General features: G+C 37.6%; 1 protein-coding gene across 1 annotated transcript; it reads right to left on the minus strand.

The window, feature by feature from the left end:
• Nucleotides 1–5,417: 5,417 nt before the first annotated feature.
• On the minus strand, nucleotides 5,418–19,568 carry LOC131469256 (natural resistance-associated macrophage protein 2-like). Its single transcript, XM_058644237.1, has 16 exons — nucleotides 19,287–19,568; nucleotides 17,087–17,176; nucleotides 15,986–16,137; nucleotides 15,748–15,870; nucleotides 14,713–14,832; nucleotides 13,406–13,512; nucleotides 13,244–13,314; nucleotides 12,498–12,565; nucleotides 10,772–10,927; nucleotides 10,417–10,575; nucleotides 10,183–10,269; nucleotides 8,870–8,989; nucleotides 8,613–8,762; nucleotides 8,200–8,273; nucleotides 7,967–8,120; nucleotides 5,418–7,118 (listed from the first exon to the last, which is right to left on the minus strand). Exons 1-16 carry the CDS (start codon nucleotides 19,315–19,317, stop codon nucleotides 7,011–7,013), a joined length of 1,770 nt encoding a protein of 589 aa, XP_058500220.1. The 5' UTR covers nucleotides 19,318–19,568; the 3' UTR covers nucleotides 5,418–7,010.
• Nucleotides 19,569–19,711: the final 143 nt, after the last annotated feature.

Raw genomic sequence — 19,711 nt, forward strand, 5'->3', positions numbered from 1 at the left:
ATAGTATGGTACAGTATGTATATCTATATAATTGTGTAACAGTGTATATAATACACACACCACATAAAATAAATATATAAAGACTGTTGAGTCTAAGTGTGTTGGTTTTTTATACTCTTAAGCTACAGATGACTGAAAATTTGTATTTAATTTTTTTCTACCCTGGAGTCACTTACTTTTAGACTGCTTTTCAGTAGATTTTGTCTTTGATAAGCATTGTTTTATGATAGTTATAAAGTATATGTTCTGACAGTATATCTGTCTGCATGGGGGGACTAAAGATCCAAGATTCTTTATTGTCATATACTTGATAACAATGCAACATCATTACCAGTAATGACATCCATTTAAGTTTAAATCTTAAAAGGTAACAGTAAAAAAAACAACCCAGAACATGTCTAAGCAGTTCTACAGTCTTTTAGTGAGAAGATGTAACTCCAAGCAGGGCTGCGTGTTCCTCAGGAGTGTTAAATATCTGGAGGTAACAGAGGGCAGAGTGAAACCACTGACCCAGGCTCCTTTCGTTTTCCCTCTCATTTCACTTCCCTCCAGTGACACAGTAATGAAATAAAACGGTAACTTTGTTTTGCCTGAAAATGCTGGGGGACTGTGTTGCAGCAACTGTCACGTATACATGTGCAGCAACAATGCGCACAGGTTCTAATGCAATGTTACTTTACCATGACGCTCCTGGTCCTGAGAATTGCATGACAGTTGTATCATGAAACACACGGCACAGTTTGGATTTCAAACCTTTATTGTTTGGGTCCAAATCCAGTAAATAAGTAGAAAAAAGTGTGAAAAGTCTGAATTACAGGCAGATCCTGTTATTTAAAAATAACCCAGTGTTAAGTAAGTTTGTGAGCAGCAACACATTTGTTTTGAGGATCCACAGTACCTCTTTATGCTCTGGATGTTAATAAACCTCTAAGTAAATGAGTCACACTGATGTATTTGCTTCAGTGCACATGGACAACTTAAGTTTTATTATGTCACAGCAGCTATTCGCTGCATTTTGAAACACATGAAACACACCCAGACACATATCATACAAATGACGTATAGGTGGAGAACAACAAGCACAGCTTACATTCGTCCATACTATTTAACAGAAGTAAACAGATGTAAACAATATGAAAAAAAATAAAACGTGTTAATAAAAGAATAGCTCACTTGAGCTTGTTGGTGTACCAATTCCAAACACATGTGGGCCCATTACACCACAAGCCCAAGCCAGTGCCCACAGTGGCCACAGTGCAAGGCATAAACAAGAATGGCCCCGCTGTTTGCATTCCTGGTGTTGGACATTTAAAGGCAGCACTGACAGATCTATATAAAAATATACACAAAATAACGGGCGGCGCATCTGGAGAATGTCATGTGGCTTTAACGTTGATGGCACTGCTTACTAAATCAATTTGAAATCCATCTCTCCATGATCTCTGGTGCATCTCTGCCCCTTCTCTTAGAATGTGCATTCCTTCAGAGAAGACACACAGACGCATAGAAAGAGTGAAGGGGTCAAATGGTGCTAAGGAAGGCCCGCGCTGAGCGTTTCAGAGTTGTACCTTTGGAAAATCTGCCCAAAAACATGTGACTGACTTCAAACAGCAGATTCTACTCAAAAGCAACACCCGTCGTTCCTCTGTTAACAGAACTACTACAAAAGCATGTAAAAAGAAAGCAACACGAGGTGAAAGGATGAATAAATCATGCATACCGCACTTCAAACCTGAGATCTGAACTTCATCACGGTTCACTCCCTGAGAGGGAAAGGAAAAGGCATGAAAACAGATATGTATCATTTTAAAATAATGCTGACAAACAGCACGAGTAATTCTTTGTTCCGCTTTATTGTGTTTATTTGGCAGATTTGTTTGTTTACAACACAATAATACATTTAATGATTATTGTAATTGCATCTTATTAAATCAGCCTGCTCTGGTGTGCCACAGGAACAAAACAGCACAGTGGTTCAAAGATATCCTTTTTAAAAAAAATCCCTTATGACCTACTCTCTTAATCTGTCACATATAAATCACCACTCAAGTGTAATTCTATCAATATTTCAGGAAACTAATTGCACTGGATTGGTTTAAAAATCAACAAAAAAAATTGTAGGAATTGTTATTGTTATATTGCACAATAAAAATCAGTGGTGTTGACAGTAATTACAAAAAAAAAAGAGATGAAAAAATAAAAATCACATTCATCTCACACACAAACCATCCATCAAATGTTGTGGTTCTAGTTCTACATTTCACACCTGGGAATCCACAGCTTCTACTTACAGCCATATGGATGCACTCTGCCATGCATTAGCTACATCCAAACCTGCAGATGACAAACTAGCTGTTAAAATGTGCTTGCAGCATCTGAGGCTCATGTAGGGCTGGGACTGAAGGGGCTACAATCATGTGATTTGCTGGAAGAGCCCCCCCCCCCCCCCCCTTCCTTCCCTCACACACACACACACACACACATATACACACACTCCCCCCCTCCTCCTCTCCTGTGCAGGCCTGCCCCTGAGTGGCCTCTGCTAGGCTACGTTTCCAGGAAAGGGGCCTACTGGACAGGCTGTGAGGCCTAGGCAGGGAGACATTGGCTCATTGAGAAAAACAAAAACAGAGAGGGGCGGTGGGAAGACTCTCCCCTCTTACATAACTCTGCCTCCATGACAGGGAGAGTTAAGAGAGAGAGAGAAAAAAAAAAGTTCCCCGCCACAATGCAAAGAAAAACCTGTCCATCCGCCTTTCCTCGCAAAGGCTGAACTACTTCAGGACTGGAATTCGAGCAGCACTGAAAGCAGCAGTGCTTGCCTGCAGTTGCACAATAGTAGCAGCTCCTCAGACATACCACGGCCACAGGCATGTCAAACACCAGCCACATCTCACTGTGCACTTGGAACATTACAGCTGGGGGGGTGGACGAGCACTGCAGCTACGTCCGTTAGGTCAGTTTAATGTAACAGTGTTGTTTCTGTGCAAGTGTAAAAACAACACATGAAACATGATGTAACACACCATGGCACTAAATGTGTTGTGTTGTACAGCACTGCTGGTGTGACATTTCCAAGAGCTGAGGAATTTTCTCCTGCAGCCTGCACTGCCTCCCCGTGGCCAAAAGAGAAACTCCACGTACAGAGCAGGGAGCTGCAAGTATTTAAAAAAACTCATGAAAATGATTCAAGCTTATAGATATAAATGAAAGACACAGCCTTGAGTGTATAATGTCAGGAAACATTGTCGACTTTAACATAATTTGAACAGACTGTGCGCAATGAAGACTGTTCAGTTATTTGTGGAGTATCCGTAAACACTTCATTGACACAAGTGGTGGTGTTCACAACAGTTGGGAGGGACCAATCAAGGGGTGATTTGACATTTTAACATACAAAATATAGCAATACGAAAAAAAAAGAGGATTCTAATAGATGTACAGACAAGGTTTTAACATCAGTGTATACGTCACAAAAAACATGTAACTACACAACTATACATGAAATGAGAAAAAATGAGACACTTTAGGTCATAGTCAATGTTCAGTTCATGTGGTGACAGAGTTTCCAAGTAGTGAATCCAAGTGTTCTCTCCTTGAAAGTAAAAACCTATAAAAAATGTGCTAAAAATCGAGCTTTAATGCTCTACTTGTTTGCCCAACATATGCCATAATATGAATTACAGATGTAGTTAAGACGTGAAATAATTCCTTTTTTAAGAACTAATTTGCCTGTGCAAGGATGTTTGAAGCAGTTGCAACAACATGAAAAATTAAGTACATTGGCTACAACAACCACAGGAAGAGAGGGGAGGAACTTTTGAAAACCATTAGGAGTTGTTCATTGAATACATCCTTGAGTTGAGCATCAGATTGGAGTATATGCCAGTGATTTGCCATTATTACTTTTATCTGTTGTGCAACGTTTAAGTATGACGTTGTGGCTTTTTTTTTTTTAGAAGATCAAACCTTGATGTTTTCTGTAGTTTAGTAGCAGCTTGATTGATTAAGAACTCTTTGCTGAAAATCGTTCATCATTTCGTTCATGGTCTTAAATTCCATATCAATCTACAGAATTGACTGAAAGGAAGACCATTTTCTAAATTCAAGGGGTGTTCTGAATCCACTGTCAGTAACATATTTTTCGTCGTCATTCTATCTTAACCTTTAATCCAAAGGTAAACAAGTGATGCATTTAAACTCATAATCCATTGTAAATCACATACTCAGGACATTAATTCAGATATGTGTGGAAAAAAAGGTGGGTTTTGACTAGGGCTGTCAAAATTAACGCGTTAACGCAGGGTGATTAATTTGTGGAATTAACGCGGTAATTTTTTTAACGCATAACGCAATGACCCGCCCCATATTTCCCACAATTGTACCCACTCTGCACTACTTGTGGCTTATGGCTGAGATCAACACCACGCTCACCGAACGCAGGGGAATAAGTAAGTCTACCTCTGACAACTTGACTAACACAATTGCCAAATGGATTGCAAGAGACTGTCGGCCGATTAATATTGTCGAGGACAAGGGCTTCGCGGAAGTGTTAAAAGTTGCGTCCCGCGACACATTCTACAAGCGTCAAGAGGCACAGTAATGACTAAAATCCACGAGCTCTATGAAACTGAAAAGAAAAAGAAAGGAGAGTATTTGGCTGCAGCGGAATATGTTGCTCTAACAGGAGACCACTGGACCTCTGTCAGTAACAACAATTACCTGAGTGTAACTGCACATCAAATCACTAAAACATGGGAACTGAAGTCATTCGCGCTAACAACAATGAAAACAGAAGAGCGTCACTTTGCAGAGGCATGTGCAGAACAGTTCCTAACAGTAGCGCGCAAGTGGGCAATTGAAGGAAAAGTCACAACTATAGGGACCGACAGCGCACGCAACATGACAGCTGCGGCCACATTTTATTGTGTGAAGGTGTAGTAGTTTGTTTATTTAAAAAAAAAAGAAAATGTTTTGTTTTCCAACCATCCTAAATTTGCTTTAAAAAAATAGAACAATGGCTTAGATGCCCAAAACATTTACAATAAAAGTTAAGTTTGATTTGAAAAATGTGTTCTAAATAACAACTTCCTATATTTTCTCAAAGTCATAGCAAAGAGACCTGACACATAACACACATGGAATTATGGTGTGGTATGTTTAAGTTTGATTTGATTTTATTTGTCATTATTAATAACACCACCATCTGGATTGTCCATAAATAAAAAACAAATGTTAAATGTATACATCTGCATTCTCTCATTCATCTTTCCGTTCCTACAACAATATAAAGAGAAAATGAGAATTTTCTGCCATATTTACGTATGGTAATTAATCGTGATTAATCATGATTAATCCACAGCTACCCTTTGATTAATTTGATTAAAAATTTTAATCTTTTGACAGCCCTAGTTTTGACCCATCGAACACAAAAAAAATACAATGTACTGTATGTATGGTCAGAATAGATATCTCTTCAAATAAACACACATATAGGTTACAAAATGAGTGTGAAAATAAACTGTACATAGATTTTTGGATATAAAAGACATCCTCAAACATCCAGTAGGTGTGCTTTAAGGTCAGTTCAACTGACTCTAGTTCTATGAAGGACATACGGATTTGTCCAGGAAGTATTCCAGGACCTCAATACCTCCCTCATGTGGTATAGATGTGTACATATATCTTCATCTTTTTTTGAGAGAGGACTGATCGACCCTATTATAATAATGATGTGTCCTTTGTGAAAGAAGGAAGGTTTTCAGCTAATGGTCTAATGTGGTGATCCACAAACGTAGATACATGTATATTAGCCGTGAAAGAACCAGTGCTGGCAACGATAGGTCGACCTGGGGATGTTGCAGATTTTTAAGTTTTTTTTTTCCCCGGTATTTATGAAATGTAGGAAAATTGGATTTTCAATTTTTACAAAGTTAAACTCTTTGAACTGTCAAATTACTCATGACTGATCGATTCCCAAAAGACGCACATGGGTCAAGTAGGAGCGACTTACATCATAAACGACAGCCAGTGTCATAATGTTTCTGATGTTGAAGACGGCCTGAAGGCCAAAATGTCATCACTTTCAGGCAGTGGCTCCCAAACTGTGGAACACACTGCCTCTGTTCCTATGTTGCTTAAATGGTGTGGATTCATTTAAAAGGCAGCTAAACACTCTTTTATTCAAGTAGGCTTTTAGTTAAACGAGGGTTTTTATGGCTTTGAATCTGCATTTTTATGTCTCTTTTAATATTTATTGTATTTATTTTTATTGTAAAGCACTTTGTGTTTATATCTGTGAAATGTGCTAAATAAATAAACCGTACTTACTTATTAAAAAATCAACTTTATAAACATGAGTGTGTGGGACATTTTTTTCCCATTTTTAATCTTGTTTCTCAGTCGTCAGCGCCTTAAAAGCAGCATGGGTGTGTGTTACTTTTTCACTATATATTATATGAAAACAAGTCATTGAACATCCTGCAACTCTGCTTTGTATGCGTTTGTTGTTTTCTTCTTCTCATCTCATCCACTGATCTGCAGTTTGATGGAAGACACAGTCTGTGACGACAGCAGCGTCGTGACAAATTGTGATGGAGTCCATTCGTGTGCACTTAAGAAAATCTTATGCAGCAGGACAATGATTCAAAATGAAAAGAATGATTTACAGAGAAATAAGGGCTGATGTCAACATGACTGGTCTGCCTGGACCCACATGAAGAGGCAGAGGACACCGATACAAACTATATCCACAGAATAACTGTGGCATGTTGTCGTTACTGTAGTAGATTTTAAATAGATTTTCTTCATTTGCAGTTAGTTTTTTGTCTGAAAGTAACTCCTACATAAAATTGATGGATTTACAGTATTTTTTTTTTAAAACAGTGCCTGAAACCTTTGCACTTTACAAGTATATTGCACATTCATATAAAATTAAAAAACGTCATTTGAGAGCTATAAACACTCACAGCTGCACCTTTGTAATAAATGTCCACGTGAACGCATGTCATTCAGGAGTCAAACTCTGGCTGCTGCTCGATCAGAATAGTCGTGTCGTTCCCTCTCCTTGTGCTCAGATCGAGACAGGAAACGCCCAGAGCAATCAGGCACAACCATACCTGTCACACACACACACACACAAAAATTAAATACTTAAACATGCCAGTCAATTTGTTTTGTACAGCCCACATTTACTAATCACAATTTGCCAAAATTGTTTCATGGACATTTTTCGTTGATGTCAACTCAACTATTCAACTACTTACTTCAATATTCGTTTGGATGAATTTTCTGTCACTTGATACAAATTATTTAATTCAATTTTAGTGTTTTTAAAGTTATGTATGTTTTATCCCATTTTGGTGTTTCTATTTTGTGTGAGTGTTTCATTGGAATTGCAACCAAGTTTCCCATCAGGGACAATAAATGAACTGAAATTCAAAAAGCTCTGCCTAGATCTATTTGTGGGCAGCCTAATTCAAAACCTAGCGGGTGGATGTTGATTAAATTTTCAACGGCTGTAGATTATAACACAATGGTGGAATTATTAGGATATTGGTGGTGATTCATTTAAGTGTATAGACACTGTAGGAAAAGGGAATGGCCTTGGCAGAGGTTTGCACTTTCAGTGCTTTCTCCAGTTAGTTGCTTCCCCCATTCATTGTTAATGACTAATAAAAGTTGTCCGCTGGCAATGGCTTGTGTTTTATCAGCCTAGAAATATTTTAAGAGCTGATTCATTCTATTTAACTAGCAATGTAGCAACAACAAAAGCCTGAATGGGTTGGCCCTTAACTGTGAGAGACTTGACCTGAGAAGAATGAACATTTTAAACCAAATCACAGTCAAACGTTGAAGATGAAGTTGCTTGAGGTTGTGGTTCAACAAGTTTCAGATTCACAGTGGAGCCAAGTTTCACTAGAGCAAATGATGTGCTGCTGCTACTACTTCATCTAATGTTACCTACCAAATATCCCACGAATGTCAGGTATGCTAGGGAGAGGAACGCTGCCAGCACATAGAGCCACGCGCTGTTGAGAGCGGTCACATAGACCACGACAAAGTACACGTTGATGGCACAAACGACCAAAATGACCAGTCCTCCCCCGACCTTAAACACCCTGCAGAGACAAAATGGAGAAAAATATGAGAGAAAACTAAAAAAAATTAGAATGAATGAGAAAGAAATAATATACTTACAGTCCATTGGCAAAGCCTTTCATGAGAGAAGGTAAACTGGTGAAAGTCAGGATGGGAATGAGGGCAAATGGCAGCTGTGAGATAGAGAAATAAGAAGAAATAATAGAGCTTATATTACAACGTAATGACATTAATTAAGTACATCTTAATAAGTACTGTTCTTGAGTACAACTGTATACTTAAAATTTAGATTTATAAGCAGTGGGTTGTAAAGTAAAGTAAGTAAGTTGTTAATTATAAAACTGAAAACATATGGTCATCAACGAAAAAACATTCCTCTGAAATAATAATGGCTTGAAAATGCACAGATAAAAGGTGATGTTCAAAAAGCATAAGAGAGCAGGGGGTGAAGAGTTGTTGATGAACGTTTGAATGAAGCCGCCAGTGAACCCGACCCTCTCCTCCCGCCTCACCTGCATGCTCTGCAGCACGTTGAGGAAGTCGTTCATGCCCGTGAGACGTTGCACGTCCTGGAAAATGGCCACCAGCAGAGTCGGGGTGATGGCGAGGGAGCGTGTCAACAGCACCCGAGCGAAACGTGACCAGCGCAGGTTCAAAAAACCCTGAGGGTCAGAAAGTCACATCAGTCTGTGACATTTACAAGAAAAGTGCAAATTTTCAACAGAAGGGGTGTTTTTGTGCTCAGCTAATTCCTCCCTCCTCCACTGACCTCCATGACAAACTGACCAGAGTACGTTCCAGTCATGGTGGAGCTCTGACCAGCTGCGAGAATCCCCACAGCCCAGATGTAGAGCGCTGCCGGGCCAAAGAAACATCCGAGCACCACTCCCTGCCACAGACACGCAAATGAGGACGGTCAATAAAATCAACTTTGGAAATCAGAAAACGTGGTGCTTACAAAAACAAGAATTTATACTTCCATATTTTGAGATTTAATTATAGTTTTCTCAGACTTGTTGCAAATGAACAATGTGATGTTGTTGTATAGTTACATAACAATATGTTGTAAAGTTATATAACAATAACATTTTGTACACGCTTTTGAAAGATTTCTTAAAATATTGGTGGTCTAATAAATGTGTTAAGCACTATAAATATTCTGTATATGATCAACTCTACGGATCATGATCACAACAGGCATTACTACTCAACTACATCATCATGATCATTTTCTGTCTAAGTGGTTTTCAAATATGTGCTGCTGTAATTCTTTTAATACATGATATTTGATGTTGTGATGTTGTTGCTTTCGTCTCTTCTTCTGACCTCAAGTCTCCATCCAGGATAATTGCATCAATCAATCTTGATTTACATACCACTTTTTAAACGTATGAAATGCAGCATAAAGCGCTTTACATATAAACACCAGAGGTAGAGCTGTAGATAGATACATGTATGTCACAAAAATACAAATACATAAATAAATAAAATAAAACATCAGTAGGAAATAATAGGCAGGCAATAAATAGGGTGATCTTAATCAGATAAAATAATAAAAAAAATCAATCAATAGACGAAATACACAATTAGTGCATGTGGGTTTTTATGTATAGTAAATGTGTGTTAGGTGTTTGTTAAACAGCAGCTGAAAACTGTTGCCTCAAGTGCTTTATCACACGTATGATAAATATACAAATCACCACACTGCACAATGTTTGTATATTCACAGTTAATTGGTCACAGCAGATTACTGTCAGTATCTTTACAGTTAATTACTGTGTCTTTTAGACGTTTACATTACTGTATAGTAAGTAAGCAAGAAATACAATAAATGTACAAATAAAATCTACTAAAACTAAATTAGAGGGAAATAAAGTATATATATTATTTAAAAGGATGTAATAAATAGGGTGATCTAAAAATCTGATTAATTAAACAAAAATAAACTTGGGAAATAGATTAGATGTCCGATTTATTCCTTTATAATTTGATGTGAACTACTTTGCCTCTTAATAACTGGAGTGATATACAGTATATATCCAATTCATATTAAAAATATAATAGTGACAGCTTTAAACTCACCCCTTTGTAAATGTCCACCTCCAGTGTTTGATTGTTCAGAGGGAACAGATGTGAGTGAGGACTTCCTGACTGATTACAGACGTTATACTGGAATCAGAAAAACACACAAATACATCGAGCCGTTAAGTCGAAAACAAACACACAAACATACCTCGCCATATTTAAGAAATTCCAAAACACAGCTTGACATTTCACTCATGTTGAGCTTGCGAGAGCCACGGCAGAAATACTCACCACCTCTATGTTTGTGCGCTGGTAGAAAGCCTCTGCGAAAACGGCCACCACAAAGACGTTAATGAGGAAAGAGACAAAGAGCGCGACGGTCGATTCGATGAAGAAATACTTGTTGGCCTCTCTGACTTCCTTCTCGTCCGAGCGATTCACTTCTCGAGACTGAAAGCATTTGAAAATTGTAGGTACATTTTAAACTATGGTCACCATTTACAACGACAACACATTCCCATTTCAATCTCGTCACGTTTGAAAAGGACTTTAGACACGACCATTTCCATTACCGTCCTGGATTAAACTGCTGTTCTTCATCCTTATATTTATTGAAAATGTGTATGTATGGTAACAGTTCATGTACCTTGACCAGAGCAGAGTGGAGGTAGATGTTGTGAGGCATGATGACGGCTCCCACGATGCCGACGGCCTGAGTCAGCTGAACAGGCCCGCAGTCCTGGCAGTACGGCACAAACATCCCTGTCAGCAGCTGCGCTTGGTCTGGACTCACTGTCACATACTGAGGGAGAGGAGGAGGAGGAGGAGGAAGAGGAGGAACACGGTTACTACATGATCATCTTAAAGAGCTTCTGCATGTTTATTCTGCTCTTTATTTATTTAATGGGTACAATGCACTTTAACATAGTTCCAAGACAGAGCAGGACGCTGATATGCTGCGCAAAGTGTTTATAGTAATTGCTACTTTACAACTCCAGGCCCTAGTTGGGCTTTTGTATGTATGTAAAACAAACAAAAAACAACAATAACATTGCAATTACATGACAATGAAACAAAAGGAAATAGATCACAGCAGAAATGTCAAAAAGCACATGCACATAGAACATTTACAGTGCTTAACACATTTATTAGACCACCTGTCATAAAAACGAGAAAATATACATATTTAAATATAACTTTTTAGAGTATTTAATATTATAAAAATGTTATTGTTATTTATTTGGTAAATAACAAACTGAATTCACCTGATAATATTTAACCACTTAAATTAACTGTAAATAACTGTAATTAGACATTTTATTGTAAAACAGTAAATCAGAAAATTCATGGTTACCAACAATAATTGAATTTTTGCATTAAAAATATAATTTCCATTTAAGAACCTCTACATACTGGTGTATTAAACATGACAGAAACATACAAAAATGATTTTGATAATTACCACTGCTGTTAATTTAGGGTAGTTTAGGGCTTTTCATGGCACTATATAGCAGATACATTTAGCCATTTTGACAGGTAACGGGAGGAGAATCACAAATGGAAATATATGCAAAAAATAATGATGGCTGAGTTCCATTTAGCTTCCCCAGTGTCGGGGTGCACGCTGGCTCACTGTCACACTGACCCGACTCAAAATGGCTGCCGTGCAAAGAAATCGCTGTGATTTAAAGTGTTAAAGGAGCAAACCATGGCCTCTAAGTTTAAACCTATATCAGATACAATATCTTTTATTATGATGTGATAATAAAATGTTATGAATCCACGTGGCATCATCTACAGTGAACCATATGATGACAAATTATTGGCTAAGAGATCATGTTTCTAATCCTGTTAGAATACCCATGCATTTTCTGCGCCATGCGTGTCATTTCTGTTTTCTTATTGACATAATATATGAGGTCATTCATTATTTGACCTTTGCATGCTGTCACATGCAACATGTTTATGTTGCTGGCACCAATCCCAGGAAATATAGGGAGAAAGGCAGGGTACACCCTGGACAGGTCACTAGTCCATCACAGGGCCACATAGAGACAAACAACCATTCACTCTCACACTCACACCCAGGGTCATTTTAGAGTGTCCAATTTACCTAATCCCCCAATCTGGGGTTTTTTGGACTGTGGGAGGAAACCGGAGAACCGGGAGAAAACCCACATACACATGGGGGAGAAACTCCATGCAGAAAAGCCTCCAACATTTTATAATCTAGTTATACATGCTCAAGACAAATTCCTCATGGATTTGGAGAAATATGATGACAGATACCTAATGCTCTTTCAGTTTTTCTACATGACACACGGTGGATGTTATCATCATACATGCAGATTCAGTACATTGAATATTTATACCTCGTATCCAAATGTGATGGCCATGACAGTGATCAACACACCAAAAAAGGCTTCCAGTTTCCGCAGACCTGCAGAGAAAAAACATTTAGTTTTAGTTTCATTCATTGATATCAAGGACTGTGAAAAAAACCCCCCAAAAAACACATTATTCTCAGAAAGAGAATAGATGCCTTCAACAAACGGACATAAGAATATACAGAGAACACACATACGCACACACACACAAGAGCGCCTACAATTAAAAATATAGATATGTGTATGAAATGTCGATCTTTTTTTTTTACTTCTCAAGAGAAAATATGAAAATCTGTGTAGGTTTTCAGATCAACAGGAAACTCATTCCATTCTTTAATGAGCTTAAAAGAGAAGTAGAAGAGTGGAGCTGCTGAACAAAGCTTCACGTTCTTTCAAACAACTTCTTAAAAATGGAAATGTTATGCCAAAGCCACCCATCAAATGAAGGTATGTAAAATGAAATGTCCTAATCATAACCAATAAATAGATGAGATGAAAAGAACTGATGGAATAGCCTTAAAAATAAGAACTATAAAATCATTTCCAGGAGGTTGTTTATTAAAAAATGTGATTGAGACATTAAATGATGTTTAACCTAACATTTTATTTTTGATTTCTTGTCCAGGATTTTCAGGACTTAAAATAAGAGAGGCTCAAAGCACTTAAAAATGTCACAGAGGCTTCAACTGATCCATGTAAAACCTCGGCAATATGAGGCGTCTGCAACGTACCGTACTTGTCGAGGAAGAGGAAGACAAAGGTGTCGATGATGGTGATGAGGACTCCGCCCCACAACGGGATCCTACAAGTCAAAAATCACACAAAGACGCAGACAGCATTAACATCCATGTGCTGACCAAGCGGGTTTATAGCCGCGGGTCTGTCCACACAACCTGTTGCTGGAGAGAAGGTTGAACGCAATGGCACAGCCGATGACCTCCTGCATGTCTGAGCCAATAATCGCAAGCTCCACCATCAACCACAGCATAATACGAGGCACCTGGACAGAAGACGTGAGTGAGTGTCAGTCAGCAGTCAGTCATCTTATTTATTTGGGATAATAATAAGGAAGTTAAACAAGTTGAAAAACGTGCATTTGTCTCTACTTTTTTGAAAATTGTCCAGCAGAGGTGCAAGAATTTTGTTTCAGAGACCAAAGAGGAGATCACATGATCATTTATATCATGTTCATGTTTAGATATTTTTTCACAAATGCTGTTTATATATATATATATATATATATATATATTTACTAACCCTTAGTGCTCACGGTGCACCCTTGGTAAATAGCTATGGGAATAATACACAACTCCTTATATGGACATCCTGGGGGTGTGTGTTTATAGGTCACATATTCAGGGTTTACAAAATGTTTTTTTTTTTCGTGTTGTTGAGTCAAATAATAATGAATTTTATATCAAATTTGTAGTAGTAGTGATATAAAGTAAAAACGAGCCAAGTGAACTTGTGACATATTTCCAAATTTCACAAATTCAATTGGATTTAAAAGATTTTGAGGTGTGTTTAAATAAAAAAAAAATGTGTCAAAATAATAAAATGTAAAAATAAAAAATAATTTCTTTATCAGATTGTCTAGCTTGCACTGGAAAAAAAGGATATAAGACACTCTACATTGCACATTCTCATACCCTCCAGACATACTGTATGTTTAAACATAGTAATGGTAAAAAAGCAGCCCGTGTTCTAAGGGTTAAAAACAACTTCATAGATTTCAACCGGTTGATCTAAGGGGCAGGCTTGGGGAAGTAGGGAACAAGGACGTCCGTGACATAATTTTGTCAGCTCTTAAAGTTAAAAGAAAGCAATTTTAAAAACGAGTTTTTAAAAACCCGGACGTTTACAGGTAACAAGAGTACGGAGGATAAACATCTGCATGATGTGGGATCTTCCTCATTTTTGGTTTAACCCTTCTGTTACCATCACATGTGTTCTTCTCATTACCTTAACTCCTAGACTCTTTGTGATATCTAGAAAATTCAAAAACTATGGACTGGCGATCTGTCCAGGGTGTGACCCCGCCTTTCGCACCTATCTCAGCTGAGACTGGCACAGCAGCCCTCCTGCAACCATCATGTGGAAGATAAAGCGGTAGAAGATGGTGCATCTGCTGCATTTAGGGCGCCTAACACACTGAAAGGGAAGTCATTAACTGCATAGATTAGATTCATAACAGACTCACAGTGTGGTACTGGCGGTTGCAGACTTCGGCCAGGTGCATTCCCGTCACCACACCCAGTCGAGCCGCCAGCCTCTGCAGCAGCAGGCCGATGATGGTGGCGCTCAGCAGCACCCAGAGCAGCTGAGAGGATGAGAACACAGGAGACGTGGGTTCATCTCATCAGCCACTTCAAATGAGACTTTTTTTTAAATCTTGTACAGTGATGTTCATATATAACCGAGAGCCAGGGTCAGACACTGGCTGACCATGAATGTCTGTTAAAAAATATCATCTCCAACTGTCTGAGAAGAGATGAAAGAGGAAAACTGAACAATCTTTTTTTTCTGCACTCAGACGCTCTCTAAAGCACCACAGGGTTACACAAGTTCAAACATTTGTGAGCAATTTCAAAGAACTATAAAATGTTCTGGGCTGTCAAACCATCTGCATTCACTTCACCTTCATCTGAAGATGATAGAATAAGTTCTATTAAACTCTTATTCTTCCACAAGGGACGTTATATGTCTCTCCATCTATTGAGATGAAGGATACATCACTGTATTGTATATGTATATATATATATATATATATATATATATATATATGTATATGTTCTTACAGAATGTAGCAGCCCTTTTTAATTCATAGCTTCTTTTGAATTCTGTCTATATAATATCACCAATGATTTTTCAAAACTAACGCACATTTGATTATACAACATTCTTTTCAAAAAAAAATTATTTTGTCAACATTCTGCAGACTCACAGGATGTAAAGCTCACAAACTCACCTCGCGCTCTGACCCCTGTGACCTCTGTCCACCCCACCTCACATTAGTTTCAACTAAACTGACTGACATTTTTTAAACTCTAAATTTCCAGATTTCTTTAAGACAGAGTCCCACTTTGTTGAATTCTGACCTGTGATGTACTGAGATTCTTTAAAGTCCAGCTAACTGTCCTTCAGGATTGTTCTTAACAGCCAAGGACAGGCCTTTATGCCAACAACAGGATGTAACTTGATTGTTAGTGAAAACAGTTGTTTCTTGAAGCTCTACCTTGAATCCAGCTTTAGCTCCAGACTGCAGGTCAGACTCAATGTTACCTGGGTCCAGGTAGGCGATGCTCATCAGAAACCCCGGCCCAGTGAAGGCCCACAGCTTACGGAGACTAAAGCACTTCTACGACGAAAGAGAAACTTTAAATGTACCACACAATCCACTTTAAATCCACAAGAAAATAACTGTTATTTTCTTATTGCCCACCCTTACTCTCATACTATAAATTATAGATTACCTCATTCCCCTCCTCGGGAACATGGACCCTCTGGTCAAAGTAAGTACTAGAAACCGGGTCATTGTTCTGTTTTTGGAAGAAGACGGAGGGAGCTGAGCCTCTGTGTGTGTGTGTGGTCTGGATCACTGCTGCCGCTGACACCACGTCATGAGCTGAAATTTAAATTCAAACATAGTAAAACTTAAACATTATTTCACCTATAATTTTTTGGTTGTACGCAGAGCAAAGTCATTATTATTAAAGTTTTATTTAAGCAATACTTTACATGACATTACAGTAACAATATGGTAATATGGTAATCGTTTTGTAATAGGTAACATTTAGTTAGTAATGTAAAAGGTAAGACAATATATCTTAAAGCCAAAATGTGTGTCAAATTACTATTTTAGAATAAATATCGTACTTTGCTTCTCACTTATCTGCACACACATCACACGGTATTTGCTTTAAATATGTAATAAAAATGAAAATGAGAATAACTGTGCATTATCGCTATCACAATGCCAGTCAAAATAAGCGCAATTAGATATTTATATGAAATAGTTCAGCCCGAAGTGAAGGTATCACACTAATGGTAGCTTACAGCATTATACAAGACTTAAGAAATGACATGGTATTACCAAGCTGTAAAAGATGGTATTACCATAATATTATTTACATTATTACCATGATGTTACTGCAGTGGAATGCAAAGTGTTACCTTTATTTAAGTCTTCATTTAATTCATTTAAAAAGGGACAATGACAAAACACAATTTTACCATTTGATGAACTGTATCTGCAGTCCAAGACACTACATAGTAAATAACATTTAGACACAGAACATGTACTATACACAAAAACAACACAACATAGATGTAGTCTTTATGTTCTGATATGATCAATATACTACTGCCGGTGCAGTCTGTAAGATGTTGTTGAAGGAACTCAAACTGCAAAACAAACCTACCTACAGGTAAAAAGGACTTGACTACACATGCAATGATTCCCGCACAGTTACAGTGTGTGTACTTTTAAAGGTGGTGGTGCACGGGTAGATAGATGAGAATTTACTGTACAGTAAAAACAGAATTGAACCTTTATTTAAAACAAACGTTCTCACCTTGTTCGGCTGTCTGCTCCGGCTGCTCGTACGCGGGAATACTGGGAGGCAGAGAAGAGATGTAGATGTTCTCAGGTGTGGGTTCTCTGGCTGCAAGCAAACAGGGCATTATTCTGGGATTGCAGTCATTTACATGATCACGGGGACAAAATCCCTGTCATCCGGCGAGGTGCACAGGTCACCACCTGGATAGAAGTAGGCTCAGGATAAGGTGAGGTTAAGGGTAAGGCATAAAACCTGGTCCCAATGAGGCAAAACCTAATTTGTAAGGTACTTATAACGTTTAGGGCTAAGATTTGAACAGTGGTTAGGTTAGGATTAAGGTTAGGGTTAGAAATTAACTGGTTATGGTTAGGGTTGAAAGTCAGTGCAGTGTACTAAGAAGAATCGCTGCACAAACCTCTCTCTGTCTCTCTCTGTCTGTCTGTATGACGGTTTTTAGGATGGGTGAACACCAAGTGCACAGAGAGAACAATAATATATTTGCTAAACAAAGAAATGAATAATGTAAATTCAAGAGTATTTTCTAAGAATTACGATTTGACAAAACAATGATATATTAAACGAGATGAAATAGAGATGATGGGAAGTTTACATCCACATCTGATTTGTTCTTTTATTTCTTCATTTTCAAACTTTATAGGTATAACATTATTGTATGTTCCATATAAAGTGTGTCCATTACAGGTGACAACACAAAATGTTTACATGTGACATGCTAGAACATGTGAATGAAGTATTCTGTCATTATGATTATCATTATCATTTTTATTTAGTGAAGCTCAGTAAAGTGGTGATTTTCTGACTTTTTCTGCCGTTGAACGTCCACTTAATAAAATAACCTTTGCTTCCACAGTTAAACTAAGAGTCCTAATGAGAATCTTATGGATACATAACTTTACCTCTTCTTTACATTATCCCTTTAAACTTAATCATTTACCAAGTTTTGTTTAACATATTATATATGTTAAACAAATCAGTGAGCGAATACAAGAAAAATCAAAACGATTTAGCAGACATCCTGCAAATCCTGTTCGATGTGGTTCTTGAACATTCGTTTAAACTTATTTGAATGGTATGTGACTTATTTGACTGTAACACTGTGATGTCACAAAATAACAGTCACTTTGGCAGTTTTCAAATTAGCGACACAGTGTTTTTAGTACGATGATGAGTTAGGTTGTTGTTTCTTTATGACTGGTTTAGTGTATTATACTGAACTATTAAAAGTCTGGAACAGCATTATGTTGTTTTGGCAGATACACTTTAGTAGAAGCAGCTAAAATTAGCAGTTGCCAACTGAAAGTATTGGATGTTCTATATATCTGTGTTTTCTGCAATCCAAGGTTTTGAAAAGATATTTTCATTTGATGGCTCACATTTTGTCCATTGTGTCCTTTTTTGTATTATCATTATAATTGTTATTATTATTATTATTATTGATGATAATAATAATAATAATAATAATAATAATGATGATAATAATAGTTATTTTACTAACCACTAATAAATGTAGTGGTTAACTAATAAAAACATTCTGTATATGTTGTACACCACTGTTCCTGTCAGACTGATGGACTGACATGTCATGTGATGTGCACTGATTTATGAGAATATGACTCATGGATTATTGTCATAAGAAATGAATCATTCCACTTTGGTTTAAGGAGGAATAAAAGAAAATCCCACTTATCAATACGATTGAATCAAAATACTTGTAGAACTGCAATAAATCAGAATACAGTACACAAAATATCATGATATTATCAAACGGTAACAACAGCATATTTTGCCCTAGTTCAATATACATTTAAATCAGTGTCTGTTTGTCGTGAAATACATTTTGTCAAGTAAACATAAAATATGATACACATAACAGAGAGATGTTAAATGAATCATAAAATGCACAGGGAAAAATGATGACTACACCAAAAAGCAATCATTTGTGGAAGGATTATGGATTAAAATTGTAAATGATTGTGTATTTTGTTTACTAAAAATGTCTGTTTGGTTGTCAGAACACGTAATATTTCGTTACATCATGTGATGTGAGGCTTCCAGCTCACTTCGCTTTCATTTGTATTATATGACAGAGGGTTTTACATCATGAAACACGTGAAACCCAAGTTTGTCACGTAATAAATCTGTGAAACGATCTGTAACGTTTGAAGACAAAAATAAGTCCACGTTTCCAACTCACCTGACCGCAGAAAGGAGAACATCTTCCTCATAAGTCCTCAAACTCGTTTCAAAATGTCCTCATTGTAATAAAACACAATTTCTGAGCGACATTGCAGTAAATCCATTCAACTTTTCTTTCCTCGCTGACTCCACGTTTCCTTATTTGTTCTTCCTCTTCTTCCCTGAGTTTTATGGAGAGCGGGTTGGACATCGTCCTCCTTTCGGCTGCAGGTGTGGATTTACCAGGCAGGTAAGTTAGGAGGAGGAGGAGGAGGAAGGAGAGGAGGAGGACAAAGGATAAAGTTATTCATAGTTGTACTCTGTCGTTCCCCCGGTTTCTACCACGTGACCCAGTTCATACAACGAAACTGGTTTGAGCTGATTCTGCACCTGAACACCGGAAGACCTGCAGATTTTCGAAAGAAAACCGGTGGAAATGGTTAT

The sequence above is a fragment of the Solea solea genome, chromosome 11 (genome assembly GCF_958295425.1).
Source record: "Solea solea chromosome 11, fSolSol10.1, whole genome shotgun sequence".
NCBI classification, from domain to species: Eukaryota; Metazoa; Chordata; class Actinopteri; order Pleuronectiformes; family Soleidae; genus Solea; species Solea solea.

Coding starts and splice junctions, on each gene's coding strand:
- LOC131469256 (XM_058644237.1), bottom strand. CDS start 19,317: ATGAGGAAGATGTTCTCCTTTCTGCGGTCAG. Junction 15,871..15,985: donor TTCCCGAGGAGGGGAATGAG/GTAATCTATAAT, acceptor CTTTCGTCGTAG/AAGTGCTTTAGTCTCCGTAA. Junction 13,513..14,712: donor GCAACCGCCAGTACCACACT/GTGAGTCTGTTA, acceptor TCTTCTGTCCAG/GTGCCTCGTATTATGCTGTG.